This window comes from Ambystoma mexicanum, chromosome 9 (genome assembly GCF_040938575.1).
Source record: "Ambystoma mexicanum isolate Mex_15411 chromosome 9, UKY_AmexF1_1, whole genome shotgun sequence".
In the NCBI taxonomy this organism is placed as follows: Eukaryota; Metazoa; Chordata; class Amphibia; order Caudata; family Ambystomatidae; genus Ambystoma; species Ambystoma mexicanum.
In genome coordinates, this window is record NC_090931.1 from 264146905 (window position 1) to 264160112 (window position 13208).

The 13208-nt window shown below is 48.9% G+C and overlaps 1 protein-coding gene across 3 annotated transcripts in view; it reads left to right on the plus strand.

The window, feature by feature from the left end:
- LOC138487944 (calcium/calmodulin-dependent protein kinase kinase 1-like) overlaps window positions 1-13208 on the plus strand; it is a 1547719-nt gene that overhangs the window by 1458488 nt on the left and 76023 nt on the right. The window contains exon 20 of one of the 3 annotated variants that reach the window (XM_069614593.1): window positions 3420-3461. The exons of the other annotated variants lie outside the window; for them this stretch is intronic. Within the exon in view, the coding sequence (XP_069470694.1) occupies window positions 3420-3461 (42 nt within the window). The remainder of the gene's footprint in view (window positions 1-3419; window positions 3462-13208) is intronic. 3 annotated transcript variants of the gene reach the window in all.

The following is a 13208-nucleotide window of genomic DNA, read 5'->3' on the forward strand; positions in this document are numbered from 1 at the left end:
TCCTATGAGTCTCCATGAAATTGCAATAGTGTGAAATTGTTGCTATGAGTGTACTCACCATGACTTCAATAAATAAAGCATAAAAACTAGATCAAGCTCTTTACACATAGTACTCATAGTAATCTTTATCTGAGATTAGAATTCTAACTTGTGTACTTTGTGGAAAGGCCAAAGAATTGAGCCAGCATTGTTTTTTTCATTTCTCAGGAGGTAATAAATGGCTTCCTTCTGGTATAGTCTAATGTGATGGATGTGATATCTGTCCCATTGGCCGATTTGTTTCTTAAATGTCCTGTGCATTGCGTGGCCGAGCAGCCTGGTTTGATCAACATATCTCGTTCCCCCGCTGAGCATTCCATGTATCAGAAAGACCGCATCTATAAAATCCCTTACTCCTTCTGACTCCTCATCTCCTCTTCCCACCTCAGTATCCCTCCAAAATGGAGGCTCAGTTTCAAAGGCTGGACCCTGAATAGGTCTCACGCTTTTATGAGACTAGAAGGAAGTAGTACCTTACGGATGATCAACTCTTAGTTGCTTCTGCAGGTTCTCAGAAGGGGGAATCTGTATCGAAGCAGACCCTCTATAATTATAATTGTTCTTTTATAGCACACTTAAAACCAGCCAGTAGTTTCTAAGCATGGACCGGGATTCGACCTGTGTTGCACTGCGTTGTCTTGCTTCCAAGACAAACACATTGCCCCTGAACTATGCCTCCTTATAGGTCGGTGCTCCTGAGTCTTACAAGCTGGCACAGAAGGAGGTAATCGGAGGACTCTGAGCTCACGCGCTGTGGCACAAATGGTAACTTCCAGGGATGTCATTTAGGTGTCGCCATGGGTCACAACTCCGACCCCTGAGGTCTCCCTTGCTACCCCTGTGGTCTCCCTTGCTACGCCTAAAAAAAAAAGTTTTTAATACACACTCCTGGCCGGCACCATGTGGCTCTTTGCTTCTGGAGTGGCTGGCTTTCTTGTTCAGGCCTCCTTAAACAAAAAACAAAAAAAGACTAAAAGAACAGGGGTTCCACAAGTCTAACACTTTCCGCAGTGACCCTAAATAAGAAAGAATAGGAATACAAAATAATTTGTCTTTCTGGAGTCTATGCAATAATTGCTAGACTCATTAAAGGTTTATTTCAGGCACACTTCAGGGGGTGAGTCATTGATTTAGTCTGTTCTTAAACACCTCAACTCAGCCTTTCATCCTTCTGAGGTCGATAAATTAGTACCAACACAGGTTGGTTGATATGGTATGTATATTTGGTCTATATAAAGCGCTTAAGCATAAGTGTTATATAATAACACATCATTATCATTTGGCCAAGGACGTCTGCTTGCATTCTCAGTAATTTGGTAATATGGGCCTATACACACACTGATCTTAATGATACCTATAGCAATCCATTCTTGTATGAAATGTATATCACATGATTATAGTGATATCCTAACCATATTTTTCGTACTGTACTTAGGAACAATGCTATGTGATTCCACATTCCTGTTTTGCCAAGGGGGGGAAAGATTGTGTTCCATCGCTTCCTGTGATATTACTTTGGGATGGGGTCAAATGACATCACTTCCTGTGATGTCATCGGAGGTCAAGGCTCATGCGATGTCAGTTCCTCTACCCCTGGCATTTTGGTGAAACGACGTCCACTGGTAACTTCTGTCCTGCAGAGTGGAATACTGCTGGGAGATATCTGTCAGATGCTGAAATATTCATCTGGGCATATTTTTCCAAAGCATTTCTGCCATGACTCTCTGTCTGAAGGGTATTCTCAGTCGGATACTCCGTGTGGCAAAGGTTTTTGGTTTCAGATTGATTACTCGCACTCTGCCCTCCATCCACTCCCTTCATTGTTGTGGGTCTTTCAAGAGATGATGCATCTTTGGGATGAAGGAATCCTTTAAATAAACAATGTCCTTCTTTAGAATTCGTTCTGATGGACTTGGTATTTCTCCCACAAAGCCCTCTTCAACCCTCATTAAGAGTGCTTGATATTATGTTTTCTGGCATGACAGTTGAGTTGTTCATCAGCACCTGTAATTGTGGTTTTTGGGGAAAGGGGTGGTGATCTCGATGCACAATCCTCATTTAACAATTAAACATAACAATGACAAACAATATAAAGGTCAATAACGTGTTTTTGTAACACTCTCAGGCCCTCATTACGACCTTGGCGGTTAGCCGTGCCCTTATTAAGGGCACGGCTGCTGCCGGTAATGATTTTTTACCAGGACCAAGAAAAGGGCAATAACCGGGTTATGCCGACGTTGGCGGACCCGGTAATTGCCCTTTTCTTGGACCAAGTAAAAATCAGTCCCCATTCGCATTTGAGCCCCATAGGGCTCATTGGGAATGTGGAGGATGCTAACAACCGGCCCGTTAATGACGGGCCCATTGTTAGCACCCTGGCCTGCTAGCGGGTCCCACTTTTGAGGTCTGGTCAGACCAGGCGTGAAAAGCGGGACGCGCTAGCAGGGCACGTAATAGGGCATCCCATAATGAACAGGGCTGGTCCCGTACCGGCACCGTTCATTAAGGGACCACCAGGGTCCTAATGAGGCCCATAGTGTTTAGCTGGGTGCAGAATACAATGATGTCAGCTGATCCAGCCAGTGGCAACCATTTCCCATGCCAGCGCTTTACATATCATTACAGATAGTGAGTGGGAGTGTAGCTCTGACTTCCTTATGCTTTATACTTTTCTTTTTTTTTTTTTACCACGGTTTGTTGTCCACATTAGGAGAAGCATGGGTTGGTCTCTTCTTTATTGATATGCATGGAAAGTAGGGGTCTGCAACCTTTGACCCTATATATATTTTGGACCACAACTCCGCTCAGTCCTAGCCAACATAGGTAATGGTGCGAGATAATGCGTGTCATAGTCCCAAACATCTGGAGAGCCACGGCTGCAGAACTCTGATGCAAAGCCTGTTAATGCGTGCATATGTCGGTCTATCGGCCATGTCGCCCAGCTCACCCCGTTTAGCCTCTGATGTGTCCTTTTCCAATCATTTGGCATTCGAAGTTCAATGTTTCACAAAGCATATGTAGAATGGTGCATGCACTAATCCTGCCCTTTTCCTCTGAGCCGCCTGTGCCCGGGTGATTCTTGATATGATAGGGAAGAGCCCATTAGTTGTGAACTTTACGTAATGTGCTACACAGCGAGGTAAACCCCGGGGCCAGCGCCGCAAAGGCCTGACACGCAGCTCTTAATCCTGCAGCCTGGCAGCCGCCGAGACGGCATGGAAACCCCAGCGCCTCACTTCCCTGCCCCCGCTCTGCTCGCTAGAGGAGCTTGGGGACTTCCAGAGGTGCAAGCTTCCTTGCTTTCAGTTTATACTTTGCCTGCAACTTCATCACTGGTATTTCTTTTTTTTTTCTTTGCTTCATTATTTCGACTGGGACAGGTGCCAGATTAAGTCATCAGTAAAGTTGCGCTCATATATAAGGTAACTCAATGTTGTGGGTCACCCTTTTCCCACTAAAACTTGTCCCAACCCACCCTGTCTGCATAACCCTGTGTTTGGTCCCCTTTGCAGTGTCCATCCTTACAACAACAAAAAAAAACCCTGTAGATGCCTCTTCTGTGTGCGCTGGTGTCAATACTGTACCGCATTTCACAATGTGTTTGCCCGCCTTTTTTCTATTTCTTTTATTTTTTGGGAGGGAAACACAGGGAATGATTGCTGACTTGATTCTGTAAATGAAATCAGAAAGCCATTGGCGCAGGCTGCCAGGTAAAGCACATGTCTACAAAACTGATGTTCAACCCAGATGAAGGTGTCACAGTCATAATCATCTATTTCTCATCACTGAACACGCCAAGCATTTATTTATTTAAGTGTAAAGGAGTTCTCATGTGTAAGTTACTTGGGCCAAAGCTCTGCACGTGCCCAGTACAGCAGCACAATCTGAAACTGTTCAGGGCATGATGGATCAGGAGCGGGCAACCAGCGGCTCTGGGAATGTTTTAGTCTGCATCTCCTACCTGGATACCCTGTCTTATGAATATATGAAAAAATGTATTTTCCACACAGGTTTGCAACCAAACTCGGACGAAAACTTACGGACACTCAGGGCCCAAAAGGAGCCACTGTATATACAGGAGCAAGAATACAAAATAAGAACCCCATAGGGGGCACCGGACCAAACAAACATAGCCTTGAGAAAGACCTTCGGGTCGAAACACGTGTCGGCTAACCAAATGGGACACTAAGAATCCCACCCTCACCATGTTTGAGTATGACCCACGTAAATATAACAAACCTGCTACAAAGCAGCACTCTCCAAAAAAACACAAACCTGTGTGGAAAATAATTTTTTTCATATATTCACTATGACAAGGTATACAGGTCCTTTTCGACTTTCTACCAAACAAAGGAGGTTCGGGCTACCTCAACCACAGCCTGTGACCTTGCCGCAACAACAGAAATTAAGGAATCTCACTATCAGATCTCACCAAGGTTGGTTCCATTCTAGAGCCCAAACCCCCCGCCCCGTTCTGCATCACCAACCACACCCAGGGAATAATAGGACAACACATCTAGAGAGCGGCAGGTTCCCTACCTCTGAAGGTCTTACAAAGCAAGGGAAAGAGTTTTAATTTATCCCAGGAAATGGGGTGCTTCGAAGGAAAAGTAGTGAAACCACAAGTAGAGAAGGGGGTGTCGGTCTGGGGATTGCGGATGCTGAACAAATAATGTAAGGCAGCATGCAGGGCAGAATTACCAGTCTGGGGGTAGTGCTACCACTCTGCCTGCTTTTGTGTGGAGGTAATTACCCACACACAAAAGTATTACTGCATGAGGTAATTTTCACATGCGTTAATTACCGATCCCCATTGAATCCTGTTGTATCCAAAATGGTGAACAACAGAAGGTCCCCATGACTCGGAATCATGCTGACGATTTCAGTTTGCTGCATGCGGTATTATAACAGTAAATCAGTTTGGCGGTATTAGCTGAGGTAACACTGGCAAACTCCTAATCGGACCCATAAAGTTACAGAGGAGTGCAAGCGTGAAAGCACTTGAAGAATATAATGAGGAAGATGCATTTAAGATGGAAGGGAATGGGAACCCTGCGGCGAGTGCTCAAGAGACAGGAATGTGTGGACATAGCTTCAAGGGGACGCAACTGGTGCCGCCTACTAGGTGTTAGAGGAAATATCGCAGGTAGAAAAGCAATTGAGAAGAGAAAAAACAAAACCAATTCTAGGGCACGGCCCTTATAGGAGCAGCTTAGGAGGGCCCCAAAAACAAGGGGGGGCATTACATTGCCACATACAAGCAGGAATGTAGCCCAATTGCCAGGAGAGTGCACATGGCAGAATGGCACTTACCCTCTCTTGACAAATATCCTTGTTCCAGCTGTGAGGTGAGAAATAGTCCAAGGAGGAGATAATGGGGGCAAGCGACTGAAGTAATAAGAGCAGGTATAACAAACAAGTGGTCGGACTAAGTATCAGACGTTGTGGAAAATGACATTTAACACAGCTGTATTGTAGGGGTGTTCTTATGATGGAAAATGATTTCATAATTGCCAGAGGCAGAGGCTCAGGGGGGAAGGAGAGCAGGCATGAGTTCGAGAAACAGGCAAGCATAGAATTGGAATGCTGTAGGTTTATGATGAAGGAAGATCTTGCAACACAGCAGTATTAGTACACCCAGTCTGTTTAAACCATAGGGGTGTCTAATGTGCAGTTCCATTTCTGGAGTGCCAATTAATGAGTATGCATACTTACTCCTACAGAACCTTTTTCCTACCAGAAAAATACTTTTCCCCTTTAAATGTACTGGCGCACGGGGGCACGTCCCCGGGAGAGCGGGCTCCCTTAACCCTGCCCACTGGTGCCACACCTCAGTCCCCTATTCCGCATCGACGGGTACAGACCGCTCTACCAGAGCACTTGGGTGAGGCCCAGCCTCGCAAGTCCACACGCTTTCCCAGGAATCAAATCTTTTCTTTTTATATTACTGATTTGGGAACACCATCCACCGGTGCCTTAGTTTGTCCCCGGCACATGTCGGCTCCGACAGGCTTTAGCAGGTGCCCATCGTGCGATGATTCCTTCCCTACAGCAGATCCCCACACACTCGTCTCCGATGCCTTGGTGTGGACCACGGTTGGGATGGGTACTCCGAGTGCGACTCTCTCACACCTAGGTCGCTTATACCCCAGCTCGAGCGTTGGAGGTAACTGTTCAACAGGACTCCTCCTCAGAACATCAAGGACAAGTTCCAGAGGGGTCAAAGGGCCCTACCGGTCCCACAGCTAAAGGGCTTGTGAGCTCTACTACCACCCGGTCCTATCCCGAAGGGAATTGCCCTCATACCGGGCCTTTACACAAGGGGGCACCTTTATGCACGGTCAGCACTACCGGCTGGGATGCCGAGGGCGCACATCCTACCAGGTGTACACCTGAGGTGCAGGGCAGGTCAGAGCCAGTGCAGCCGGCATTCAGGCCGAGCCCGGGAACACGCCGGTTACAGGTCCACGTGCTCAAGGCGTGGACAAAATGGTGGTGGCTCGAGAGAAAATGGCTGCCAGTCCCGATCAGCAAATGCGGGAAGCCTCACAGGCAGGCACGGAGGCCCATCAGCCCGGCGATCAACAAAGAAGTTGTTTTGCTCCTAGGACAGACTGGGTACCACTGATATAATATGATATGGCATTTATAATGTACCTATGCACAAGTGTTTCAAGGCGCGAAAACACCCATCACCTGGTCCACGTTGTACCCCAACATCTCGGGTTCTAAGTACAGCAACCCCATGTACGGACAAGGCCTGGGGAGACAGCTGGCGTATTCACCCCGTCCCCTCCATGCAGGATCGCACACAGCCGGCCTGTGAGGACATTATTTTGACAAATTCATGTCCCTCATGCGGTCCCCACAAATTTGCTCCATTATCATGGGCATTATTAAGGACATGTTGCCTCCGGCTATACGGGCGCAACCCACGACATCACAGCCCATGCCACCTTCCCCGGCTCCACCACCGAAACAGCCCATTCCGGAGGCTCCAGCAGCCCTGGTGTAGGTGCAAACCCCCACCATGGACAAGCACCGAAAGGTGACTGGCGCCAGAAAACCAGCAGGACACGGAGGAGTTCTGACAGAGGTCCTGAGGATCAGGGCGGAGGCGAGGTCTGGCATCCCCCTACAGAAGGATGTGGAGGCTTTAGCCAAAAAGGGCTGGCTCAAGCCGCACTCCAAGCAACCCGTCATCAAAAAGCTTGATGCTAGTTTTAGGCCGAGGGGGACAGCATACTGCTCTGTACACACCCGCAGCCTCTGTCATCAGTTATCGCTGCAGCATCCATGTATGTCAAGCCTCAGGTTTCCTCATCTAGTACGCCCACCACAGCCCTCCTGGACAAGGAAGAGAAGACTCTCGAATCATACGGCAAGAAGATCTACTTAAATGCCATGCTGCACCTCAGGCAGACTAATGCAGACACCATCCTCGCTGAGGCTAATCAACGTCTGTAGAGGGAGATTGCATTTTTTCTGCCTGACATCCATAAGGACAAGAAACACTTGTCACGCCTAGAAACACTTGTGTACAGGTGCGTTATAAATGCCACATTATATATCATATCAAGCAAGCCTCATTCAAAGTGGTTCCAGTTGAGGTGAAACTCGTGGCTCAGGATGTTATGAAGGCTTCCATACGCCACATTGACCCGCCTAACAGAGCAATCGGTCTGGCAACAGACATGAGGCACACGTCCTGGCTGAAAGCTACCAGGTTCAACCAAAACATAAAGGATAGAATCCTCAATCTTTCGTTTGAGGGGGGTGATCTCTCCCACTCCTCCACTGATGAGGAGCTTGATAAGAAGAAGAGCAGCTCTCAAACAGCAAAGTCTCTGGCCATTCTTACAAAACTGGCAGCTTAACCTTTCTCACAGACACAGTCCTGCTTAGACAAGGGGCACTCATCTGCCGGTTCCACTGGTTCAAGGACCACAAAGCCCAACATCTGGACTGGTCTCCCAGTCAGCACCAGAGAAAACACCAAAAGGCATCAAATAAGGGGTTCTTCCAGTCCCCCTAACTACTCTTAATCAGCCTCTGACCAGAAGAAACCATGATGTTTCGCTTCAGGTCCACAGCACCCCAGTTGGGGGCAGACTGGCCCTGCACAGTCAGTCTTGGCGGGCAAAGTACGCAGATGCATGGGTCTTCTCAGTGGTGTCATGGGGCTTCCAGCTACCTCTTCCTTCTCCCCCTCCGAGTTCCCCTCTGCGCCCACAGATCGGCACACCATCACTCCTAACAGAGATTCGCTCACTTGTAGAGAGCAAAGTGGTAGAGCAGGTACCCCCTCCCAGTAGGGGCAGGGCTTTAACTCCTGCATCTTCGCTATCCAGAAGATGAACCAGGCGGGCCTGCAAGTGGTGTTGGATCTGTCTTCCCTGAATCTTTACCTAACGTTGCAGAAGTTCAAGATGGTGACGCCAGCGCTCATTGCCGTGACACTGTCTGGGGGAGACTGGACATGCTCCCTGTACCTGAAGGACATGTATCTCCACGTTCCCATTGTGCAGCCTCACCAGGCCTTCCTCCGGTTCCGGATCATGGGCCTGCATTTCCAGTACAACGTTCTGCCCCTTGGGTTAAATTCAGCTCAGAGAGTCTTCATGAGGCTCATGAATGCGGTGGTAGCTTTCCTCAGGTCGAGGGGCTGCACGTCTACCCATACCTCAACGACTGGCTAGTCAGGGGTACTTCACTGGAGCTAGTTCGAGACACAGAGGACAGGCTCATCTCTACCCTATTCGACCCGGGATTTTCGATCAACTACCAAAAGCCTCAGCTCACACCTACACAGACGCAAGTGTTTCTGGGCCTGTTGTGGGACACACAGCAGCAGAAGGTTTTCCCCACAGGGGACAAGGTGACAGTAATTCAATTGGCAGTCTCCCATTTCCGCAGCAGGTCAATCACCACAGCCTGGTGATATAAACACCTTCTGGGTGTACTATCAGCATGTCTCCTGGTGGTCTCATACACCAGGCTCTGCATGAGGAGGCTCCAGTTGCATTTAGCAGATTCTTGGGATCAGGAATCAGGCCATCAGGGGGCCCCGGTCTCCATCCCAAAACATCTGGACCATGACCTCAGATGGTGGAAACAGGAAGAGAGCATTCTTGTGGGCAGACCGTTCCGCCCGCCCCCATAGAGTACACAATTACCACGATTTTCTCACTCCATGGGTGGGGAACCACCTTGGGAACGCACTCGGTGCATGGCCTCTGGACCCTGACCGACTGGCAAAATCACATCAACTGGCTGGAGCTTATGGCTATACAGTTGCCACTCAGGTCCTTTCTACCGACCATCAAAGGCAGGCCAGTGTGCATCCAGACAGACAACACGACCTGCATGTTCTATATCAACAAACAGGGGGGCACCAGATCCCTGCAGCTGTGCACGTTGACCCATGAGATCTGGGAATGGGCTATCAGCCAGGAAGTGTGGCTCTTGGCGGTCCACCTTCTGGGAGAGTCCAACCTGGAAGCAGACGGTCTCAGTCACGTGGCCGCCAACAATTACGAGTGGCAACTGAATGGGAAAGTCCTCCAGGAAGTTTTCAGCAGATGGGGCCACCCAACAACAGACCTGTTTGCAACAGTACACAGTCGTACTTGTCAGCAATTCACGTCCTGGGGGGGAAGGGGATGCAACGCTCTAGGGGACGTACTCCAGAAACCCTGGGACGGGATGTGGGCATATGCATTCCCACCCACACCGCTTGTGCGTGCACAAGGTAGTGAGCAAGATCAGGAACACCAGTAACCTCAGGATCATCCTTGTAGCGCCACGCTGGCTGGCGCAGCCCTGGTTCTCAGACCTGCAACAGATGTCACTTCAGCCAGAGATGACACTCCCCCTCGGGAAGGGCCCTCTACTAGCACAGCAGGGAGGCACAGTACTACACCCATCTCCAGAGAGGTTAGCCCTAGCAGCCTGGTTAATTAGCAGCTAATGCTCTAGCACTTTCAGGTGTCCAGCGACAATCCAGAGATCATTCAATGTGCCAGGAGTCAGGCTACGCGTAAGCAGTACAAAAGTAAATGGACAGGATTCTGCTTTTGAGCTAAGGAACAGGGGGTGGACCCACTGACGTACACCCTCAACCAAGTTTTATCATTCTTAGCAGGTTAGGCGTCCAGGTCGATACCTGCAGAGCGTACCTAGCCGCTATCGGGCACACAGGAACTATGACTCTCTGATCCTGTCTTCAGCCAATCCCGTAGTAAAGAAACACCTGACGGGGTTGACCAGGCTCTACCCGCCGGTCAAACGACTGCATCTCGTTTGGGACCTGAGTGTAGTACTAAGGGCTATAGCACACAAACCATTTGAACCCATGGCCACGGCGGACATTAAGTTGGTCACTCTGAAGAAAGCCCTTCTGGTTGGTCTTACATCAGCTTGCAGAGTGATTGATATCCAGGCGTTAGTCGACTCAGAGCCATACACTAAATCTCCACACGCACCCCAAGTTTCTTCTGAAGATAGTAATATCCTTGCATATCAATGAGGAGAATTTGCTCCCCACATTCTTCCAGGACCCCAAGGAAGATGCAGAGAAAACGCTCCACTGCCTGGATATCAGGAGAGCATTGAAATTCTATCTGGACAGAACGAAGGGCATCAGCAAGACGGGTGCACAGTTTGTAACATTTGGAGGCTCCAGGCCTGGGCAGCAAGCCTCCAAGGCATCCAAAGCTTGATGGATGAAGGCAGCAATCCAGGAGGCATGCAGGGTGCTATGTAAGGATCCGCTGCAGGGAATGCATGCACATTCGGTAAGAGCTAAGGCGACAGCAGTCGCTTTTCAATGCCACGTTCCCTGGCAGGTGATCAGCAGGGTGGCAACATGGGCCACTCCTTCTGCTTTTTGCAAGTACCACTGCTTGGATACCAGTGCCTAAGCTGATGCAGCATTCGGCCAAGCGGTCCTGCATAATCTATTTGCCTAGATGGTCAGACTCTCCTCCCCACGGCGTTATGTCAGTTGCAATCGCCCATACAGGATGGTGGAAAGGGGATGGGACGTAGGAGAAATTAAGTGTTACTCACCGGAGTGACTAATGTGCCCCTAGTGCATAGTCCCCTTTCCTCCATACATCCCACCATCCATTCCCCTATAATAAGACCAGTAAGGTTGTTAAAGCGTAATACAGCCAATGCGTCAAAAGGGGACTGAGGTCTAGTGCTGGTGGGCGGGGTTAAGGGAGCACAACACCAACTTGTCTCCATTCTCCAGAGTGGGTGTCATATACACTGGTGGACAGTGAGGGATGACTCTTAATCTTGTGCTTCTCATTCCTTCTCCCTCTACCTTGTCTAACTAGTTAGTGACACTCACACTGTGAAAGCCCTCTGACATTTTTAAGGCACCACCATCAAAGAACTCCCAGTTGTGGTGCTTTTCTATTTAGGACCCCGGAGTAGACTGTTGTGCTGTTCACATTCCTCTGCACAATGTTGGTTTGGTATGATGACCCCCAGTGTGTGTGGAAAATAGGGGCACCTCACTGTTCCTTTGGATGAGTAAGAAGAGCAAAGGGCCCATTGTTGTTGTGGGTCAACCCCTGGGGCCGTTGTGGTGGTTTCCTGTTCAGCACACTGGAAGTGGAGGTTGGCATGATCCCTTTGTGAGTGACTGCTTACTTGTAACCGTAACGTCCCTTTAACAAAGTTTTTTAATTGAATTTCATAGATTTTTATTAGTGTAATGTTACCAGTGCATGCTAATTTCCTACAACATACTAATATCATACGTAACCCAATATAGCAACATTTTTGTGCAATTTACAAAGTTTCACCTTAAACCTGTGTTCGTCGACATCCCCAAACATCGGACGTCATTGTCGACCACGCGCACACAGCATAATGACGTGTTTGCGTAACACTATAGCAGCAGTCACCGGCCTTCGGCGTTCAATCAAATTTTGGTCCAAACTACCACTGTCAATGGTGGGTAGAGCGGCGATTGCCAAAATGATAATCCTTCCTCGATTCCTGTACTTCTTTGCCAATATTTGCCACTACGTTCGCCCGCCTTTCTTCAAGACACTAGAGGCCATCATCAAGGACTTCTTGTGGGATCCGCGCAGACACAAGCTCACACTGGCCACGCTGTCTCTCCCACATAAGGAAGGCGGAATAAAACTCCCAGACCTTCACCTTTACTACTTGGCGGCCCAGCTCAGTCACATTACGAAGTGGCTGTCTGATGACACATCGGCCGAACTGGAACTACTCAGGCAATCTTCCACAAACTTAATCCCCAAAGAAACTCTATGGTTTCCCCCTCGGCTACCTCCCGAAACTCCGCTGATTGTCAAGCTGGGCAGGCAGATATGGGCCAGGGCCTGTCACATAAGGCAAGTGAAACATCCGTACTCACCGGATAACCCCATAATGGTGGATGTGTGCAAGTCGGAGGCGGAACTTCCCACTCCCAGGAGATGGGAGGAAGCAGGCATATATACATGGGGAGACATGTTCACTGATGGGGAATTCAGGGACTTCGACTCGTTACAGAACATTGAAGGACTATCCAAGGGCCAGTTCCTCTGGTACCACAGGATCAAACAGATCGCTAAGAAGCAGTGGAACAGCTGGCCGGAAGAGCCCACCCCAGACCCACTGCTACAGGAAATGCACGACCTCTCAGATGGATGGAGACCAGTTTCCAGACTTTACAACAGACTCATAGACAAGTCTAACCCCAAAGGTCAGGCACTGAAGGCGAAATGGGAGGCAGATCTTGAATCACCACTTACTGACAAGGAATGGGAGAGAGCACTGATCTACCCCAAGAAAGTGTCCCGGAATTCCAGATTCGGACAAATACAGCTGAATGTCCTTTACCGGACATATATGACTCCCCACAGGATTGCCTCATTCAACCCGAAAATACCCCCGACGTGCCCATGGTGCGGAAATGACAAGGCAGACATGATCCACATGTTCTGGTCCTGCATCAAAGTGAAATCACTCTGGTTCAAAGCCAAACAATCCTGCGCAGAAGCTGGCATGGTAAGATACGACTGGACGCCCGGAGAGTGCCTACTAGGTATATATCCTAGACCGGGCAAATTTAAACATTTGGTGAAACTAATGGACATCTCATGCATTTTGGTCAAGAGAACAATAGCGATGGCCTGGAA